The sequence below is a fragment of the Mchenga conophoros genome, linkage group LG3 (genome assembly GCF_057382185.1).
Source record: "Mchenga conophoros isolate Kocher_MC1m ecotype Shallow Benthic linkage group LG3, M_conophoros_male_GT1.1, whole genome shotgun sequence".
NCBI classification, from domain to species: Eukaryota; Metazoa; Chordata; class Actinopteri; order Cichliformes; family Cichlidae; genus Mchenga; species Mchenga conophoros.
In genome coordinates this window covers 27,571,423-27,592,495 of record NC_140528.1, presented here as the reverse complement: position 1 = coordinate 27,592,495, position 21,073 = coordinate 27,571,423, and the positions used below count along the sequence as shown (strand labels likewise).

General features: G+C 46.0%; 1 protein-coding gene across 1 annotated transcript; it reads left to right on the top strand.

Moving 5' to 3' along the window:
• Window positions 1-1,176: 1,176 nt before the first annotated feature.
• On the top strand, window positions 1,177-15,612 carry LOC146577959 (uncharacterized; the record flags this gene model as incomplete). The annotated part of the gene is made up of 4 exons (XM_085267739.1): window positions 1,177-1,216; window positions 14,831-14,872; window positions 14,983-15,252; window positions 15,329-15,612. Coding segments are annotated over 4 exons (636 nt in total), but the record flags the coding sequence as incomplete, so codon positions are not given.
• Window positions 15,613-21,073: the final 5,461 nt, after the last annotated feature.

Genomic DNA, 21,073 nt, shown 5'->3' with positions numbered 1-21,073 from the left:
AGTTCAGAAAAGTCCTAAGACCTTTTCAGATATTTCTTGCATGCCCCTTATTAATCTTCTTCCACTAGAAGGTTTTTTATCATTCATTTCATGTGGTTTGGCTCACAGTAAGAAGGTCCTGGGTTTGAGTCCATTTGTCATGGTCGCACTGCCCAAAGCACAGGACTAGACTCAGCTGCAGACAAACCCGGACACACGAGGGTGTAGTATTAAGAGAAGTTTATTGTAGGAAGACGAGAGTGACATAAGCAATGAAAACAAAAACACTCTTGGCAAGTAAAACATGAACTGAAGGCGAGAGCCCAAAAACTGGCTCTGAGACGAGTTAGCAGGTAGCACATCACCGTGCATGAAGCAAACAAATAACTAGACGTTACCTGCACTCAATGAAACAAAGCTGTGAATTACTATCAGTAGCATGAAGGAAAACGCTACGAACAAGACTATGAGAAAATCACTATGATCTGTGGAACAATACTATGAGCTACCATCAGCAGCACTAACGAAAATGCTATGCACATTACAATGAGTCACTACAATGCAAAATCACCACACGAGCTAGGGCTTGGGCTCAAAGTCATAAAGGGGCAGTGGGGCGTTATATGAAGGAGTCTTAGGGCTGTCAAGGATGAGGAATGGGGAACCAGGCACTGGGTGATGTTCAGAGTAGGAGCCTTGAAGTGGTTGGCAAGAGTTACGAGGCAAAGACTCTTCTCCCTCCTCTTCCATTTTAACAGCAGCTTGCATTCACAGAAGTTGCATTACTGCCACCCCCTGGAGTTATCTAACATCACATCTAACTCTCTAAATCCTCTTAAATAATCCTGTATTGCTCAGAAACCGAAGAACCACTCCTTTCCCATCCATTCAACCACCTTCTCAAACCTGAATTCCCCAGTGTTTGCCATTTCTACCCTCATCATTCTCCTGTAGTTACCATGCATCCTGCACAGGGCTCTAGAGTGCGACCAATTTAGTCGCAAATGCGACCAAATTTTTCAGTGGTGCGACTAAAAAAAAATATTTGGTTGCACCTGTGCGACCAACTGTTCGGGTAGCAAAAAAAAAAAAAAAAAAAAAAATCTGCAGCCTTCCCTGTGGTCAACATCAGACACACATTATGCCCCTATCGTGGACTAAACCAATCAGAGATAGTCAGGGGCGGGACCTCTCTGATTGGCCGTGGTCCAGTTGAAAGTGCAGGTGGAAGTGGGAGGTGAGTCGCTTGAATAAAGGATATCAATTCATTAAATCCTGAATCGACTTTTAAATCTAACTGTGTTTTGCCAGAAACGCCAGATTCTCAGATTAAAGCTCACAAAACCATTTCAACAACAACCAAACAGCAGATGAGAGCAGGTACACGGACTCCACACAAAGACGTAAACACAGACCGACGCATCAGAATCAGCTTTGTCTTTCTCGGCTTTCTCACCCGACGGCCCGCAGACGGACACGCTGTCGGAGCTCAGCGATCCTGATGCGTCCGGTCCGCGCTGTGATTACGTCTTTTTGCGCTGATTCTGAGCTGCAGGTTTTGTCTCTCCAACCAAAATTCACCGAGCTGAATTTTGCTGTTTTGCTTCCACGACTATTAAAATCACACTTCATGCACAGCTAGCTCTCTCTCTCTCTCTCTGTACTTCAAGAACAGTTTCCCGTCTCCAATCTCTGTTTTCTGTGTTATTCATTCGCTTATTACCCACCAGTCTACCGTTGTTTACAGCGCTGTGGCTGCTGTCTTTTTCTTTTTTTCACTTAAATGACCTCGGACAAGAAAGCCTATTTTTTCTGTTGTTCAATACTGAAGAAATTTAAACTTTATATGCAGAACATTGTAGAATATTTTTAAGGTTATCTGCTATAAAAAGCCAGACCAGGAAAATCTCCTTCATGTTTTTCTGTGTTTTATTCTCAGTTACTTTCACACAAAGGCATCTGCTGTGATGTTCACAATTGTGATGAAGTCAGTGCTGATAAATGATCAGAATTATAATATTTCTGACTGTCTGAGGCTAAGTTGAATCGAATCAGGACTTTGAAAACCGGAATCAAATGGATTATAGAAATCAGTGATGATACGCAGCCCTATGAGCAGCCTGGGCACGACAGAAGTGGATGTAGCTGTAATAGGAAAAGAACTATTGCTAACTTTTCTGTTAAGTTAAGGCCTGATCCTTCTGAAATTCATAGCCAGTGCTCTGACACGGTGTCATCAATCTTTGAATGCTGAAAAAGCACAGTGTATCCAGGAAACACATTATATTATATAAATTATTATAAATTTGTGCCGGTACGCCTAACTTTAAAAAGTTAGGCGTACCGGTACGCCCATGGCAAAAAGTTCGTCTAGAGCCCTGCTCCTGCAGTTAATAAATACATGCTCAACTGTTTCCATAACACCACACCAAGTACACAATCCTGTCGAATGTTTCCCCTTCCTTCAGATTTAGATAATGGTATCTGTACTAGACTTGTAATCAAGACCGAGACCAAGTCGAGACAGAAAAGTCTTTAGAGTGCAGCCAGATGCTGCTTCGTTCACGGGTGTCAGGCATATTTGTGTTTTTGCGATGCACCCGCGCAGCCCTCCTCACCGCCCCGTCTCACTCCTTTACTGAGAGGACAGACGCACGCTCCACTTGACTGACGCGTCTCTCACCCTCTCTGTTTTTCACATAATGATATTGTTCTATATCCTCGCATGTGATTGGCCACAATATAGAGGGACTGAAGCATAGCTGAGCCAATCTGTGAGAGCTGAGCAGTGAAAGGAAATGAAATCTCTAAGCACGGCTGTTAGAGCTGATGCTTTTGAAATGACTGGTAGATTTATTAGGCTGTTTTGAGTTTTGTTCAAAAAAGAATGACTTCATATAGGAAAAATATATATCACATGTGCAGGACACCTTAAACTAGTTTTTTAATTAAGCAGCGAGGCAGAACAAAGTCGGGCCTGTATCAAGACACGAGGACTAAACCCCAATTCAACCAGACCCAGAACTGATCCAGAATTAAAACAGGACTACAACAGTTCAAAATCAGGACTACTGAGGACTTAACCAAGACAGACCCAGAATCAGAACTAGATGATAGCAGCACTAAAAATCATCATAGACCTGCACTACACTTATTTTTAATTCAAGTCCACTATTTTGATTCAGGAGTTTATATAATTATTCAGCCTTGTTGTGCAAACGAGCCTGCAGAGCTTAATAAATGTAGAGTTTGAAAAGTAACAAATGGCATCTAAAAAGAAACACTAGGTACGAGACACATGTTCTGATGAGTTTTAACAACTGTCATGAATCGCTGTGCGGCAGGCAGGAGTTGGACCCAAAATGCAGGACTCACAGACTCGGGGAGGTGAACTCAAAACACAGCTTTATTTGCTGGTAGAACAAACATACAAAACTAGACTAAACTGGGAAACCATAAACTAAGAACTCACAGGGAGACCCACACACAGCATGAGGGACGACGCGACACTGACTCAGAGAAACACAGGGTTTAAATACACTGGGAAGTAACGAGGGGAATGAGACACAGAAGGAGGGCACAGCTGGGAGAAATCAGGACTGACGAGACAAGCAAAGCAGGACGCATTCACATGAGACACGGACCATCAAAGTAAAACAGGAAGTATCACACAGAGACGCGAACTTGACACAGTGGAGACAGCAACTAAGAAATACAGAGACATAAACCATAAGGCAGAGGTCTAAGAACCAAAATACACAGGGAAATACTCAGCTGGGAACACAAGAGACTAGACTAGAGAGAGTAACAAAAGACCAACCATGAGAACATAATGCACAATGCAGAGTGACAGAAAACAAGAAACTCAAACATGCAAAGACACACAATTACACAGAACAGAGGGGACACAGAGAGACATGAAGGGCAAGGGATCGAAACTAGAAGCCATAGAATAAATCACACACAAGTACAATAATACAAAAATCACAAAGAACTAAAAACGCTGGGTCAGGAGATCCAGGACCGTGACAACAACCATGTGACTAACATGTGTCTCACCTGCTCTTGTTCATCTCTCTCTCTCCCTCTGTGCTGACAATCAAGCCAAACACCAACAGTGTTACAACAGTTGAAACCAGATATTTACTCTTCAGATAAAAACACTTTTTTAATTGTAACATCAAATCAGACTAAATGTTTATTTTTTTAGATTGATAAATATAAAAAACATATTTGTTAACTTTAAGAGTAAAGAGAGAAACTATCTGTATTTCTTAATTGCAAATGGCACCAAATTGAGCCACACTTATGGTTCTTATGGTATATCTCTTGATTTCCCCATGTCACAGAAACAGGGGCTGTATCCCAATTCAGGGTCTGCAGCCTAACGATCCTCAAGGGCCGCGTACTCAAAGACCGCTAAGGCCGGAAGTGCGAGGCTTGTGTAATGGGACGGTCTAGCCTCCGTTGTGCTGATACTGTTGTTTGTCAATAAAGTTTAAAAAAAAAGCCTTCGTTGCGCTGCCCAGGTTGCCTAGCAACCATGATACTAACAGCTGGAAACGTGTCATAGCTTTGTGTGACAGAAATGAAGGAGAACATATTTAGTTCATTTGTTTGTTTCTGCATGAGCTTTGATCATTCTCTGTAAGATGAAGCTCAGCTACTGAACGGCGTATATTTTAAAGGCTTTAAAACCAAGTTAGTACAAACGTCACTAACGTCACATGACTTTGCCGACATGTGGCCAACAGTAATGTTTTAATGTTCTTCGTTATTAAACATTTGCACATAAATAAGTGACATAATATTCAGTACTTAAAGTGTACTCTTCGGCCGCTCCGCTTCTGCCGTCAGCCGCCATTTTTTTCTGCAAATTTATCCACACCCATTGCTGCGCTATGTGTAACCCCTGGTCAGCTTCTCTTTCCAGCGCTGTGTGAATAAAACTCTCTGGACTCGAAGTGGGTAGAGCTCAGGCGTGATTTATTCCCCTGCAATAACATGGGACATGAATAACCATGGGTTTCAGCAACAGGATTCCGCCCAAACGTCTAATCTATTAACTGCAAAACACGGTCATAAACCTGAAATCTACTCAAATACTACCGTATGGGCAGTTCATGCAGTTAGTGCACTGTCATATTAGCTTCAATGAGGATTTTCAAATATGTTTTAAACTCATGCTCTGTGAGAGCGGACGGAGAGGAACTTACCACAGCGAAAGCTTCATTGCTACTAACGATAGGCTTAGGGGGTAGCCCGTTTACCAGTAGCAGACTTCCGCTGCGGATTTTCAAAATAAAAGTTCCAAAATAAACCCATGGTTGCGATCCCAAGTTTAACAGGAATTTAACAACAACAAAACCATATCCATTCTTTTACATCGTTACATACACCCCCCTTAAATTCTGTTAAACTCCAAACCAGTTCAAGGGAGTATCAAGGGCCAGAAACAAAAGAACTATGAACAGCAGGTGCTTCGGGGTAAAATCGATACACTAATATTAATCATTGTCGATACAGAATCCTTTTATATAAAAGTGTCGAGACATTGGGTGGTACCAAGCCCAATACCTTCAACAGACTAGAGAAGATGCCATCTACACCTCCTTAACATCACATATAAGAGCACCCGAAATAATACTCCAAATCACATCCTGGACCACACAAAAAAATAAGTCGAAAGATACATGAAACCAAGTCAATTCCCTCAGAGCTAAAACATACTAGTCAGAAATGCAAAAACTGACCCTGAAACAGAAGAAGTTTCCTCAACTTTCTGCGCTGCCATCTCACAAATCAGTCTCTTGGGAGGCCTAACACTTCTCCCATACCTAGTGATAGCTAGCCCATCCATGCCCGCCTGAATAGTCTGAGGCTGTGTGCAAATAGCAAGATCTAAGTCAACATCAGCCATGGGAACCACAGGAGCCACGGCAACAGGTTCAGAGCCTTGACGGAGAGCAGCATCACTGATCACGGGAGCAGGCAAGGGGAATTCACTAATGGAGTTTTCAAACACTTCAGCATTAACTTCAGGGGGTGGGTCCTCCGCTGCGATAGAGCCACTGCTGGGGTCCACAACGCAGAGAGAATGGTGTCCCACGTCGAGGGAACCTTCAACTTCCACCGGCTCATTAGCGAGACCCTGTATCTCTGGCGTTTTCAGCAGCCAGTCCAGTGTCCTGTCATGATGATCCATCTGTGTTGACCTCACAGACCCTTGGTCATCTCCACTGTTCGGGTTCCCTCCGTCCAAGTCAGCACGGGAGGCCAGACTCCCTTCCACACCTAAGCCCAGGAAGTTAACAGGGAGAAGGAGGTTCCTGTGTACAACTCTTTCCTTGCCTGTGTGGCTCTCTCTTATCCTGTACACATTGATCCCAGACCTAACTGACACAACATCATAAGGCGTGGGATCCCACTTGTCGGCTAACTTTCTTTTTCCCCTTTCACCACGATTGGCCAACAACACTCTATCACCTACAGCCAGAGGTGAGCCTTTGACTTTGCGGTTGTAGAGTCTGGCATGGCGCGCTTGCTCGTGAAAAGCGTGGTTCTGGGCAATCTGTGAGGCATCAAACAGGTCTTTCCGCAACCGTGAGACAAACTCATGGTGGCTGATCACATCATCATTTTGCAGCACATGTTGGAACATCATGTCAACAGGGAGGCGTGGGACTCGCCCAAACATGACATAAAAGGGAGCCAAACCAGTCGTCTCATGCACTGTGCAATTGTAGCAGAACGTGAGAGTGCGTAACATCTGAGGCCACCTAGCCTTGGCTGTAGAAGGGAGAGTCCTCAGCATATTCCCAAGTGTCCTGTTGAACCGTTCAGTGACCCCATTGCCCATAGGATGATATGGCGTAGTATGCGATTTCTGCACACCTGCCATCTCTAAGAGGTCCTTCAACAGTCTGCTCTCAAAGTTTGATCCCTGATCCGAATGAATCCTCTTGGGAAAGCCATAAACACAAAAGAAATCATCCCACAACCTGCGTGCGACATGTTTTGCAGACTGGTTTCGGCAGGGGAAGGCATGTGCCATCTTGGAGAAATGATCGGTTACGACCAGGACATCCACTTTCTTATTATCGCTGAGCTCAGCAGTCCAAAAGTCTATGCACACTAGCTCCATCGGCTCTGACGTCTGGATGTTCTCTAGTGGTGCACAGGCATGAGGTTCAGGTGTTTTTCCAACCACACATCTCTCACACTGTCGAACATGGTTGGTTATGTCTCTCTCCATCCCGACCCAGAAAAACCTCTCACGGGCGAGGGAAAGTGTTCGTGCCTGGCCCTGATGGCCTGCATTATCATGAAGGCTGAGGAGGACTTGAACCTTCAGGCTATCAGGAACAACAAACTGAAAAATCTTTCTACTCAAGCGGTGATGCCTTATCACCCTGTACAGGATGCCGTTCTGTACTTTAAGCTTCTTCCACTGCCTGAGAAGTCCACCAACACCACCTGGTTCTGAAGCTGCTTCTCGCCTCGTAGCCTTCCTTTTTCTTCGCACATAGAAAAGGACTCTGTTTATTGCCTGATCTTGTTGCTGAAGGCTCGAGAGCTGGCTTTGGGGAAGAGGAACGACCGGGTCCACCTCAGGGAGCTGTGATAAAGGTGGGTTGACATTGGTCAAACCATGGTCACACTGCGCACTCAGCACAGCTGACACCTCATCAGCATCGATCGAACCCCTCTCGCTCTGAAGGTCGCACTCAGAAACAGAGTCTGGTGAGTCTGGCTCTGTGTCTTGAACAATGTGGCAGTTGTTAGTCAGCCGAAAAGCATTCTGCACAGTACCTCTCACAACCCCGTTGACCTCATCTAGCAGGGCAACATAAGGTTCTTTCAGCAAACGATGACCAATACATGACTCGACAAATGGTTCACGGCTCAAAGCATCAGCAACTGTATTTCTAACCCCTGGCACATACTTTAGATCAAAATCATATGCCGCGAGCTTCGCCACCCATCTCTGCTCACAAGCATCTAAACGTGGCTTTGTCAAGATGTAGGACAAGGGGTTATTGTCTGTCCAAGCAGTGAAGTGCCTTCCTTTCAGCCAGTGGCTGAACTTGTCACACACGGCCCATTTAAGCGCCAAGAACTCTAGTCTGTGCGCTGGGTAGTTCATCTGAGACCGTGACAATGTCTTGCTGGCAAAGGCAACAGGTCGAGCCACTGTCTCGCCAGGAGAAACCTGTGAGAGTACTGCCCCGATGCCATCAAAGGAGGCATCAACCGCCAGGATGAAAGGCTCACTAAAGTTGGGATGAGCCAGGGTGACAACATTAACTAGTTCCATCTTGAGCGTTTGAAATGATGTGCGACATGCTGATGTCCAGTCACTTGGTGTCAGAGATGGTTTGGCAGAGGGTTGCTTCCTGAGCTTCTTCCCTTTCCTCCCATGGGGAATTGCCTGTCGTCCCGAAAGTAACCTAAACAAGGGCTTGGCCTTCGCAGAACAATCAGGGATGAAATGTTTGTAATAGAGGATCATTCCTAAGAAGGACCGGATCTTCTTCTGGGAGGGAGTCACACCATCGCTCTCCATAAGCTGTTCTTCCCTGATGTTGGTAATGGTGTTAACCTTGTCCGGATCAGTTCTCACACCATCCGCACAAATGACATGTCCAAGAAATCTAACTGACCTCTTAAGAAGATGGCATTTCTTAGGGGCCAGCTTAAGGTTGTGACTCCTCAACCGAGAGAAGACCATCTCAAGACGCTGAAGGGCAGTTGCCTCGTCAGGCACAAACACCATCAAGTCGTCCAAGTAACAAAGCAAGCTGCTGAAATTCTCGTCACCAAAGATCGACATCATCATTCTCATGAATGTCGCCGGACTGTTCGACAGGCCCTGAGGCATCCGGTTGTACTCATGGAGACCAAAGGGCGAGGAGAATGCTGTGTATTTCTTGTGAGGCTCGTAGAGAGGCACATTGTAAAATCCAGAGGTCAAATCCATTGTTGAAAAGAGAACATTTCCACTGAGAGCAGCCAGGGCGTCGGCTTGGTGTGGCAGCGGGTGCGCGTCTTTAACAGTCTTTGCATTGAGCCATCTGAAATCAGTGCAAATGCGCAGGCTGCCATCCTTCTTCCACACCAAGACCAGCGGCGATGCATACTCACTGTTCGACTTCCGGATTATGTCCCTTTCTTCCATCTCATTCAGAGCAGTTCTTAGCTTCTCATACTGACTCGGCGGTACTCTGCGATAAGGCAAACGAAAAGGCTTCTCATCCACAAGGTGTATTTTGTGGACAAAATCGGTAGCTTCTCCACAGTCCATTTTATCCTTAGAAAAGATAGACTCATACTTTTCCACAAGCTGCAGAAGCTGATCTTTCCATCTGTCAGACACCTCACAACTGTCTAAGTCTTGTAGTCCTAGTCTGTGCAAGAGTTCCTTCCTTTGTTCAACAGACCTTATGGGAACAGAACCCTGTTCAAAAGAGTGGCTGTTAGACATGATCTTTTCAGGGGGAGACAGCTCTTCAACTGCGACACAGGGGTAGACATCAGCGATTTTACAGTTCTTCCTCAGAATCACACGCTTGTTGCTGGGGTTAATCACCTTGAGAGGAACCCATTTGTCACCCCACAATGATGAGACGGAGCGGCCAACCAGGATGTCTCTGGGTCTACACCGTGACTGTGTAGGCTCAACAATAACAGTGCAGCCTGCTGATAGAGGTGAAGAGGGAGGTAATTTACCCCACACAAGGTGTTCCTGAAGGGGTTCCAGCGTAACACGCTGTCTCAACTTCACTGTGCCAATCTTATCAGGCACCGCCCCTCCTCGCCAACGCTCAACATTGGAAAGCATGGATAAAAACTGTCTACAGTCATCATTGGTGACATCACCTGAAATGGATACAAGCCTCCAATACTCATCCGTATTCTTCATTACATGAATCAATGACTTAATAGCGTTACTGCCAATAATCATGTCGTCACTTTGGCCTGGAATAACCAGCGTGGGGATGAGCAGCTTGAAACCATAAAGAGTCACTTCCAAATCACAAACTGCTTTAGGTTGGAACTGGTGGCCCCCAGCACCAACAACAACAATGTCATTAGCTGGTTCGAGCTTCAGATCAGGGCAGGACTGTAAAAGCCGCGTAGCAGTAGCCTCACTAATAGAGCACGACATAGAGCCACTGTCGATCATGGCTCTCAGTGAAACTCCGCCCACAGTCCCCACAGTCGTATAAAACAAACTGTCAGATTTCTTAATTCTTAATTCTTCCAAATTCTTCATTTGGAAGACAACTGTCGTACCAGGTGGCGAAGTGGAGCACAGAGATTCATACATGGATCCCAGGTCATCGCTGTCGCAAGTGGGAGAGTCACTCAGATGATCCACACTTTCCTCCCTCAAATGTGGATCAACTAGTTTTCCGACCGTCGAGGGGCAGAAGACGACAAGGATCCAGGACAGGCACGCCTGGTGTGGTCAGGTGAGTGGCACAGAAAACAGAGTTTGTGATCTCGGCAGTGCATGAAAGCTGTGTGCGACATATCATGACAGACGGAGCAGGGCTTATCATGTAGGCCCTCAATCCTGGAACGTCTGGAGTTAGGCCGTGTGGTCAAACCAGGCTGAAAGGATCTTTGCAGAAGAACCTTCTCAAGCATGCCTATGAGCCGCTCCAAAGCAGCTGAATCTGTCGACTGTGGCTGAATGTGCTTCTCTGTTGGCTGGACAGGCAACGCTGTTGATATCTGCTGCGCATTCACTGCAACTCTCTCGGCCGTCGTGCTGCTTGAGTTCAACGTTCCTCCAGAGTGGGACTCACACAGGATTTCCTGGACCTCATTGGCTGTCCATTTATCAATTGTCTTTGATCTCAAGATCATGGCAAGCTCAGGGGAGGGACAGTTTTTGATGAACATTCGGGTGACCTCAGTGCTGGGGCTACCCAATGCCTGTCCTCGTTCCTTCAGGCGCTCAACAGCAAGATCAACAGCACGGTGCAGCCTAAGCCAGTAATCGAATGCACTTTCGCCTTTCTCTGGGAGAGTGGTGTAGAAGTCTGCCAGTGGAAGAGGTGAGCACTGAGCAGAGTCAAAGTGTCTCCTCAGGATTCCAAAAATAGCCTCAGGATCACGTGTGACATCTACGACACTGTTTCTAATGCCAACCTGGACCACATCCTTAGCCTTGCCTCTCAAATGAACAAGAATCTCCTCAGCCTGTTCTTCGGGTCTCAGACTCCCCAGCTTTATAAAGGCTCTCATCAGATCCTCCCACTCTCTCACAGAAATGAGATCAGAACCATCCCCTCTGAAGCATGGTGGGTCCTTAAGCTTCCTGTGGGACACAAACTGCACCGGCGCAGCATCAACAGCAGATGTAGATGACACAGCATGGAAAGGTGTGGCCGTAGGTGCAGGTAAGGGGGTACTAGCAGACGGGCTGAGCTGGGTTAAGATACTCTGCGCTACTCTCTGACCAACCAGTTGGATCACATCCCCCATCTGACTCACAATCTCCGTGGCAATAGTATCTGGGTTAGGAGAAGGTGAACTGTTGTTCTGAGACGTGTGTGACACATGGCTAGGGGGAGGGACAACAACCCCTTCACTGGACTGGGGCCCTGGGATCCCCTGACTATCCCCCCTAACAAAACCACGCCCACTAACAGGAGTGTCATAACGCAAATGCAAAGGGTAACATAACAACCCCCTACCCCTACCAACAACATTAGGAGTACTCGATCCCTCCTCTGTGATGTCCATCACAACAACTAGAATAAAACAAAAATGCTATATATGCTCCTTTTTAAAAAAAAAATGTGTCAGAAAGAACAACAATGAATCACAAACGTGCAGCGCTGAAACTGGCCCACGTTGCTGAGAGGAGTCCACCGTCCAAACACTCGATTGACGGCTCACGGCACAAATGTAACCCCTGGTCAGCTTCTCTTTCCAGCGCTGTGTGAATAAAACTCTCTGGACTCGAAGTGGGTAGAGCTCAGGCGTGATTTATTCCCCTGCAATAACATGGGACATGAATAACCATGGGTTTCAGCAACAGGATTCCGCCCAAACGTCTAATCTATTAACTGCAAAACACGGTCATAAACCTGAAATCTACTCAAATACTACCGTATGGGCAGTTCATGCAGTTAGTGCACTGTCATATTAGCTTCAATGAGGATTTTCAAATATGTTTTAAACTCATGCTCTGTGAGAGCGGACGGAGAGGAACTTACCACAGCGAAAGCTTCATTGCTACTAACGATAGGCTTAGGGGGTAGCCCGTTTACCAGTAGCAGACTTCCGCTGCGGATTTTCAAAATAAAAGTTCCAAAATAAACCCATGGTTGCGATCCCAAGTTTAACAGGAATTTAACAACAACAAAACCATATCCATTCTTTTACATCGTTACATATGCATTCTGGGATATGTTGGGCCACGAAGTCTACACCGCCACATCCTTAAAATTCAGGGAAATGAAGGACGCATTTCAGGGCCGCATTTCGAGCAGCCTTTGAATTGGGACAGGCTTCGGCGCGCCGCTGTGACGTAATCGGCCTTGAAATGCGGCCTTAAGGCTGCAGACCCTGAACTGGGAGACAGCCAGGCTCTGTGTTTTTCCTTATATGCATCCACAGCTGTGCCACCAGTTTACTCACATGGACTCTACTAACCAATCAGAAGCTTCTTCAGCTCAGAATGGAATCGTCTGCAGTTTCTTATTAATTACCAATAAACTTAGTGTACATGTACTCCTACATTTGATGAAAGTGATAAAAAAATAGAAGCTCTGTCTCTTTATTCTGACATTTAACTAATTCAAAAGATATTTCAACATGTATTTATCTAAAACAAAACAAGTTTACTCTTTTTAACAGTAAAAATTGGTTTTTTTTGTTTTCTCCAGTGTAAATATCTGGTTTCAGCTGTGAATATCCTGCTGTGTGTTGAAGTTCCTCTGGTTTTGCATAGAAATATACTGAACAACATCCAAAGCATAATATATAAAATAACATCTACCTGAGTTTTTTTTAACACATGACCCTACGCTGTGTTCACTGCATCATTCCATGTTTGGCACTGATCACCACCTGCACTCATGTATATATCTTTCTACGTAGCACTTTTAATTCTTATCCCTACTTTTATTTTTTCATGTCTATTTAAGTGCTATTTATGACACTATGTTTGCACTGAAGCACCGCAGCAATTTCCTAATGTTGTAAACCTGCTCAACATTTGGCAATAAACCCCTTTCTGATTCTGATTCTGATTCTTTGGAAGAAGCTCCTTATGTCCATTGTTGTGTTCATCAGTACACAACTGAAACCGATTTAGAGTTTGTTTATCCATGAAGGGAAACAACTGAAAATATGAAATAAACACACATGTAGCTGAGACTCTCTAAAAAACAGCATTGTTGTTGTTTGGATTTTCATTTCGCCATTTGTTGAGTCACTCGAAGAGCAAGAAACGTAATATGGGTCAAGTGATCAGTTTGATGTCAATATTCGTGATACACAAACACAAACATGATATCAAACAGCAGCCAAAGGGTCCAGGGATTCCTAGGTTGGGGAAGGGCAACAACAATCCTCTCCAGTCACTAATGTCAGCACTTTGGAGGAACCAGGCAGGGATGGGTCCAGGGACATTTTTATACAAAAGAGGAAAGTGAAAAGCCAGGAACAGATACTGCGAACGAAATTACCATGAGAGAGCTGAGCAACACTGAAGAGAGTCACGCAACAATCCAGGGATGAGAAACGCCGACCCGCCATCTGAAAATAGTCACCAGAGACCAAGGAGCAGCAGGTGATTAATTGACTGCAGATGTGTTGGCTGGTGGCGGGAACACACAATGAGTTTCCCCTTGGTAGAGGGGAAACTCTATAACTGCACAAAAAACTATTTTTGGCCCACCTTCCTCAAACACGTCTCTGCTGCTGAAACACCAGCGAGCACCGAGTTAAAAAAAACCACACATTTATTTAACTCACCTGAAATCGCACATCCACACTTCCTCCGCTCACACATGCTCCTCTTCTGCCACTCGTGCTTTCACTGCACTTCACACTGCCACACTCAGGGGTCCAGGGAGAGGTTCTCAGACAAGTCCGGGAATCTTTATACAAAGACAAGTGTTAATACGAGCCAGAAATATACAACGAGCAAAGTTTAGCCGAGGCTGCATGAACTCAGGGTGTTCAACGATCCAGCGATGAGACACTCTGAGCCACAAACCCTGAATACTGGCCGAGGAGACAGGACTAGTCAGAGCAGGTGCATCAAAGGCGGGAGCCCAATATTGACATCCGCCCAGGCAGGGAGGAGACAGCGAGGAGAAGAGAGAGGGAGAGCGAACACAAAAACAATTTAGAGTCAGCCGGAGAGACTCGGGGACATTGATGCAAAGGTCAGACTTCCTAGTTTTGTTATTTTGCACTTATTTTAGTTTGTTAAAGCCAATAATTAGTTCAGCATTCCCGTTTCTGAGTTCACATTTGGGTCTTTCCTCTGCCAGCCACGCAGCCACCATGGCAGAACTTTACCTCATTATGGACCCAGCAGACTCACATTGTCTCCTGAGGAAATGTGTGCCCAGCTTCAGGGTTGCTGTCAGAGCGTGGTTTATTTAAAGACCTTTTCAACAGACACTTGCAAGTTATTTTTCTTGATGACTTCCTGTCGTCCACAACCTGTTCTGGGACGTTTCCCAACATGGAGTGTTTGGCTCAAGATAAACAAACCTCCATTTGGAACTGTTTCTGACTTTTAGTGACCTCTGACCTTTAGTGACCTCTGACTTTTAGTGACCTCTGACCTTTAGTGACCTCTGACCTCCTGTTGCAGGTGTGTGTGTGCTGCTGCTGTCTGCACCGACTGTTTCTGCAGGTGAGTTGATGATGTGAAAACCATCAGTGAGACTCCAAAAGAACACAAATACACTTACTGTGTGTGTGTGTGTGTGTGTGTGTGTGTGTGTGTGTGTGTGTGTCCTCCAGTGTCTCTGTCTGTCAGTCCAAACCTTCAGCAGGTCTTCAGAGGATCTTCAGTGTATCTGAGTTGTGTTGATGATGGACAGACAGCTGATGGATGGACAGTGAAGAGGACCAGAGGAGGACTCACTGAGGACTGTGGAGCAGCTGGGTCAGAGTTTAGTAGGATTAACAGTTCCTTCTGTGTTCTCGATCTCAGTCTCTCCACTGGTGGAAATTTCCTGTGTGTAAGCTCATCTGGACATCAGAGTGATGAAGTCTCCATCAGTGTCTCAGGTACAGACAGATGTTCCAGCTGTGTCTCTGTTTCTGTCTGTCTCTGTGTCACTCTGTTTGTGTCTCTGCTGGACAGGCAAAGATGTGATCCTGGAGATTCCTGCACTTCCTGTCATGACAGGAAGTGATGTCACTTTGTGGTGTACACCCAAAGAGGGAGAAAGACGAAAGTCTCACTTCGTCAGAGATAATGTTACACTTGTATCTGGACCTGAAGGAAAGTGGATTCTCTCTAACGTCCAGCGGTCTGATGAAGGTCTCTACTGGTGTTATACTGATATTCATCCACCTTCTCCTCAGAGCAGACTGAGGGTCAGAGGTCAGGGCACTGACATCATTTCCTGTTTAAAGACAAACTAACCTGCTGACCTGATAATGAACTGACTGAATCATCTTCATCATCTCTCATCATCTCATCATCATCTCTCCTGCAGATCCTCCTCGTACCACAACCTCTCCTCTTCTTCTCACCACTTTCCCTCCCTCCTCTTCCTCTCCAGACTCTTCCTCCTCCCTTCCTCTTTATCTCCTGGTGCTCCCTGTAGTCCTGGTCCTGGTTCTGGTCCTGGTTGGAGGTGTGGTTCTGTTGAAGAAACTGAGAGGTATGGCTCACCTGAACTAACCAGGTAAACTTATTCACCTGAAGCTCTCTGAGGGTGACAGTCAGATTTTACTCATGAGGATCTGATGATCTACTCGCTTTTCTATGTGAGATGATGCTCAGAGCTGCCAGCCTATCTCCGCTCTACCGTCACATGTCAAGCTTTTCTTATTGTGGAAGTGGGGATGGTTTTAATACTCACAGTAGAGCTGGGCGATATAAGATTTCTTCATATCACGATATGTTTTTTTCATTTCAGGTGATAACGATATCTATCACGATATCAGCCAAATAACTATATTTGTAAGATTTAAATGTGCCGTTGCTCACAAGTAAAATGTGAAATAATCAGCAGCTTGTTTTGATTTAAATATTTATTTCCCATAATAAGTTCAACAGGGTAGATGTACTTAAGGAACATGAGACTTTAAGCGCTAAAGCGTTTAAGTTTCAAAATAGAACAAACGAAACAGACTAAACTGTCAATTCCACTTAGAAACAAAATATTAATTCTAAAAATAAATCTTAGTTTGTTTTACAGAAGAACAGACAAAACTGACTAACTTTTGTCAATATCAAATAAACTGAGAACTAAAAGGAAATTCTCAATCTCTCCTTGTTGTATAGCTGAGCTTTTCAAACAGTTTTAACAGTTACTTTAGTCTGACAAAAGCCGAATGACGAATTAGCGCTTCCAGTCAGAGACTGAGCTGCACCGCTTTATTGTATTTCCAGACTTGCTTTCGGCACATTTACAGTGCAGCTGCTCTGTTTTTTGTCAGACTTGAAATAGCCGAAATACCTTCACACTACGGAACTTCTATGACTCTTCTGTTCGACAATCTCTCCGGCATTGGAACCATCATCGGTTTTCTCTTCGGTCACGCTCGGTTGATTTTTCTCTAGTCGGCACACTCACTTCCTCCATACTAGAGGTTTTTTTTCTCCAGCCTGTGTATAAACCTCTGGTACACAGAGAACCAGTTGTGAAACTCACAGTAAGGAAATGGTCGGCAGAGACTGAAGAGGCCCTGAGGGACTTTTTCCGTTCTACTGCAGCCCCCTGGAGGATGACCTCAACAGCATCACAGACTGCATTACGGATTACATGAACTTCTGTGTGGACAACACCGTACCCATCATAAAAGTATGGTGTTTTTCTAACAACAAGACATGGATAAATTCTGAAATTAAGGAGAATAAGGAGAATAAGAGTCTTTAGATCTGGAGACAAACAGGAGCTGAGAGGTGTTCAGAAGAAGCTGAAATGGAAGATAATCAAATCAAATCAAATCAAATCAAATCAAATCACTTTTATTGTCACATCACATGTGCAGGCACACTGGCACAGCACATGCGAGTGAAATTCTTGTGTGCGAGCTTCACAAGCAACAGAGATGTGCAAACACAACAACACAAACGAGCAAAATACAAGAATGGCCAACCTGAAACTAATAAATATATGTACAATATATAATAGTGTATGCATTTCTGGATGTGTATACTAAATATTTTCCTGTGTGTGTGTGTGTGTGTGTGTGTGTGTGTGTGTGTGTGTGTGTGTGTGTGTGTGTATGCACATTTTTACAAATTAAATAGTAAAAAAAAATAAAAATAAAAAAATAATAATAATAATAATAATAAAATATATAAAATATACAGAGTTGAATATGTGCAAAACAGTGGCATTACTGTACAGTGTGTAGTGCATAATGTTAAAGTTCCAGTAGTGAAGCTGAGGTGTCTATGACGTGTTCAGCAGTCTGATGGCCTGATGGAAAAAGCTGTCTCTCAGTCTGCTGGTACGGGACCGGATGCTGCAGAACCTCCTTCCTGATGGAAGCAGTCTGAACAGTTTATGGCTGGGGTGACTGGAGTCCTTGATGATCCTCCCCGCTTTCCTCAGGCACCGCTTCCTGTAGATGTCTTGGAGGGAGGGAAGCTCACCTCCAATTATCCGTTCAGAGCACCGCACTACTCGCTGGAGAGCTTTGCAGTTGTAGGCGGTGCTGTTGCCGTACCAGGTGGTGATGCATCCAGTGAGGATGCTCTCAATGGCACAGTGATAGAAGGTCCTGAGGATGCGGGGGCTCATGCCGAATCTTTTCAGTCTCCTGAGAAAGAAGAGGTGCTGCTGCGCCTTCTTCACTGTTTTGTTTGTGTGTACTGACCACGTAAGATCCTCAGCCAGATGTACTCCAAGGAACCGGAAGCTGCTCACTCTCTCCACAGCAGCGCCGTTGATGGTGATGGGGGTGTGTACTTCTCTGCACCTCCGGAAGTCCACTATCAACTCCTTTGTCTTTGCGACGTTGAGGGTGAGATGGTTGTCTTGACACCAGTGGGTCAGGGCGCTGACCTCCTCCCTGTAAGCCGTCTCATCACCGTTGGTGATAAGACCCACCACTGTAGTGTCGTCCGCAAACTTCACAATGATGTTGGAGCTGTTAGTGGCCGTGCAGTCGTAGGTGTAGAGTGAGTACAGGAGAGGGCTCAGTACACACCTCTGTGGAGCACCAGTGTTCAGTGTGATGGGGGATGAGGTGATGCTGCCCAGTCTGACCACCTGGCGTCTGTCAGACAGGAAGCTAAGGATCCAGCTGCAGAGGGAGCTGCTCAGTCCTAGATCCTGCAGTTTCCTGTCCAGCTTCGAGGGAACGATGGTATTGAATGCTGAGCTGTAATCTACAAACAGCATCCTCACATACGTGTCTCTCTTCTCCAGGTGTGACAGGGCAGTGTGTAGTGTCAGGGCTATGGCATCATCAGTGGACCTGTTGTGGCGGTATGCAAACTGTAGAGGGTCCAGTGAGTCGGGTAGTGCAGAGCAGATGAAGCCCCTGACCAGCTTCTCGAAGCATTTGCTTACGATGGGGGTCAGGGCTACAGGTCGCCAGTCGTTCAATGAGGAGATGGTGGAGGATTTGGGTACAGGGACGATGGTGGCCATTTTGAAGCAGGCTGGGACTACAGACAGAGAGAGGGAAAGGTTGAAGATGTGCGTGAACACTCCAGCCAGCTGAGCCGCGCATGACTTGAGGACGCGGCCGGGAATCCCGTCCGGACCAGTAGCTTTGCGTGCGTTCACCTTCCTGAAGCACTTCCGCACATCCTCCTCAGACACAGTGTGCGCACTGACGTCATCCGCGGTGCGCACACTGTCCGGTCTCATGGTGTTCGCTGTGTCGAATCTAGCGTAGAATACGTTTAGATCCTCACACAGAGAGGCCGTGGTCTGCTGTGTGCTGGTTTTCCCTCTAAAGTCTGTGATCGTGTTTAGTCCCTGCCACATACTCCGAGGGTTGTCAAACTGTTGCTCCACCCTGTCCCTGTACTCACGTTTGGCTGCTTTGATCGTCTTCCGGAGTTGGTAATGTGCGTGTTTGTAGTCCGATGTGTTCGCGGAGGCAAAGGCGGTGCTCCGTGCCGCCAGTGCCGCGCGAACATCTCCGTTAATCCAGGGTTTTTGATTTGGGAAAGGCAAGGAAAGGAAAACTACAGGAGGAAGATGGAAGAGCAGCTGCAACAGGACAACATCAGAGGTGTTTGGAACAGCCTGAGGACAATCCCAGGACAAAAACCAGCCCCCCAGGCTGCAGGAGACTTGGGGTGGGTGAATGACCTAAATAAATATTTTAATAGGTTTGATCAAACACCCACCCCTCCCACAGCATCGTCCCCCCTGCTCCAATCTCCTTCATCTTCAGGGACTGCCTGTCCTTCATCTCAGGACTTCACACCTCCCAGCTCCCAGTCATTACACCCACCCCCGGCTTCTGTGGACTCCAACATACACCCCCCTCCCCCAAAATCCACTCTTTCTATTTCAGCACTTCAAGTGAGGAACGAGCTTCGCAAGATCAAGATCAAGGTGCAGAAGGCTGCAGGTCCAGATGACATCAGCTCCAGGCTCCTGAGATGCTGCGCAGATGAACTGTGTGGCATCCTAGGTTATCTGTTCAACCTGAGCCTGTCACTGGGGAAAGTACCACAGCTGTGGAAGACCTCCTGTGTGGTACCGGTACCAAAGACCTCCCATCCCAAGGACCTCATTAGCTACAGGCCGGTAGCCCTGACATCGCACCTGATGAAGACCCTCGAGAGGTTGGTTCTAAACCATCTGCGCCCCCTGGTGAGGTCTTCATTGGATCCGCTGCAGTTTGCTTACCAGCCTGGCATCGGGGTGGAGGACGTCATCATCTACCTCCTGCACCGAGCTCTGACTCACCTGTCAGCAGAACCACCTGCTGATCAACGCCGGGAAAACCAAGGAGTTGGTGGTGGACTTCCGGAGCCGCAGACCCACCACACTGACACCGGTGGACATTGAGATAGTGGACTCTTATAGGTACCTGGGTGTTCACCTGAATAATAAACTGGACTGGAGCCACAACACTGATGCTCTTTACAGGAAGGGTCAGAGCAGACTCTACCTGCTGAGGCGGCTGAGGTCATGTGGAGTCCAGGGAGCGCTTTTAAAGACCTTCTATGACTCTGTGGTGGCATCTGTCATTTTTTACAGTGTGGTATGTTGGAGCAGCAGTTTGAGAGGAAGAGGTTGGATAAACTCATCAGGAAGGCCAGCTCTGCTCTGGGATGCACCCTGGACCCAGGGCAGGTGGTGGGAGACAGAAGGACTCTGGTCAAAATAACATCTCTGATGGACAGAGTCTCCCCCATGCATGTAGATGTTGCTCCAGAGCTGCTTCAGTGACAAACTGCTGCATCCTCGATGCATGAAGGAGCGTTTCTGCAGGTCCTTCCTCCCTGCAGCTGTCAGACTGCACAATCAGAACTGCTCCCAACAAACACAGATGTTTACATCAGCGCTGTAACTGCAATAAGTTAATTAACCGATTCACACTGCAACCTGGTTTGCCTCTTATCTGTTGTTATATTTTATTTTATTTAATAACTGTACAGTACTCTGTATATAGTAACCATTGTCCTTAAGAAAAAATATGTAAGAAAAATTGTGTATGTTTCTGTTCTGTGTCCTGTGTACTGTTTGTTTGTATATTTGTCTTTTTGGCTGCTGTTACAACCAAATTTCCCCTTGTGGGACAATTAAAGGATTATTCAATTCTATTCTATTCTATTCTATTCTCTATTACCCGGGCGGCACGGCGGCTGGCTGCTTCCCAAACAAATACACATGTGCGGCTTGGCACTTGTGCTGTACGTAACAAGTCATGTGACGTGACGCTGCGGCTGTGATTG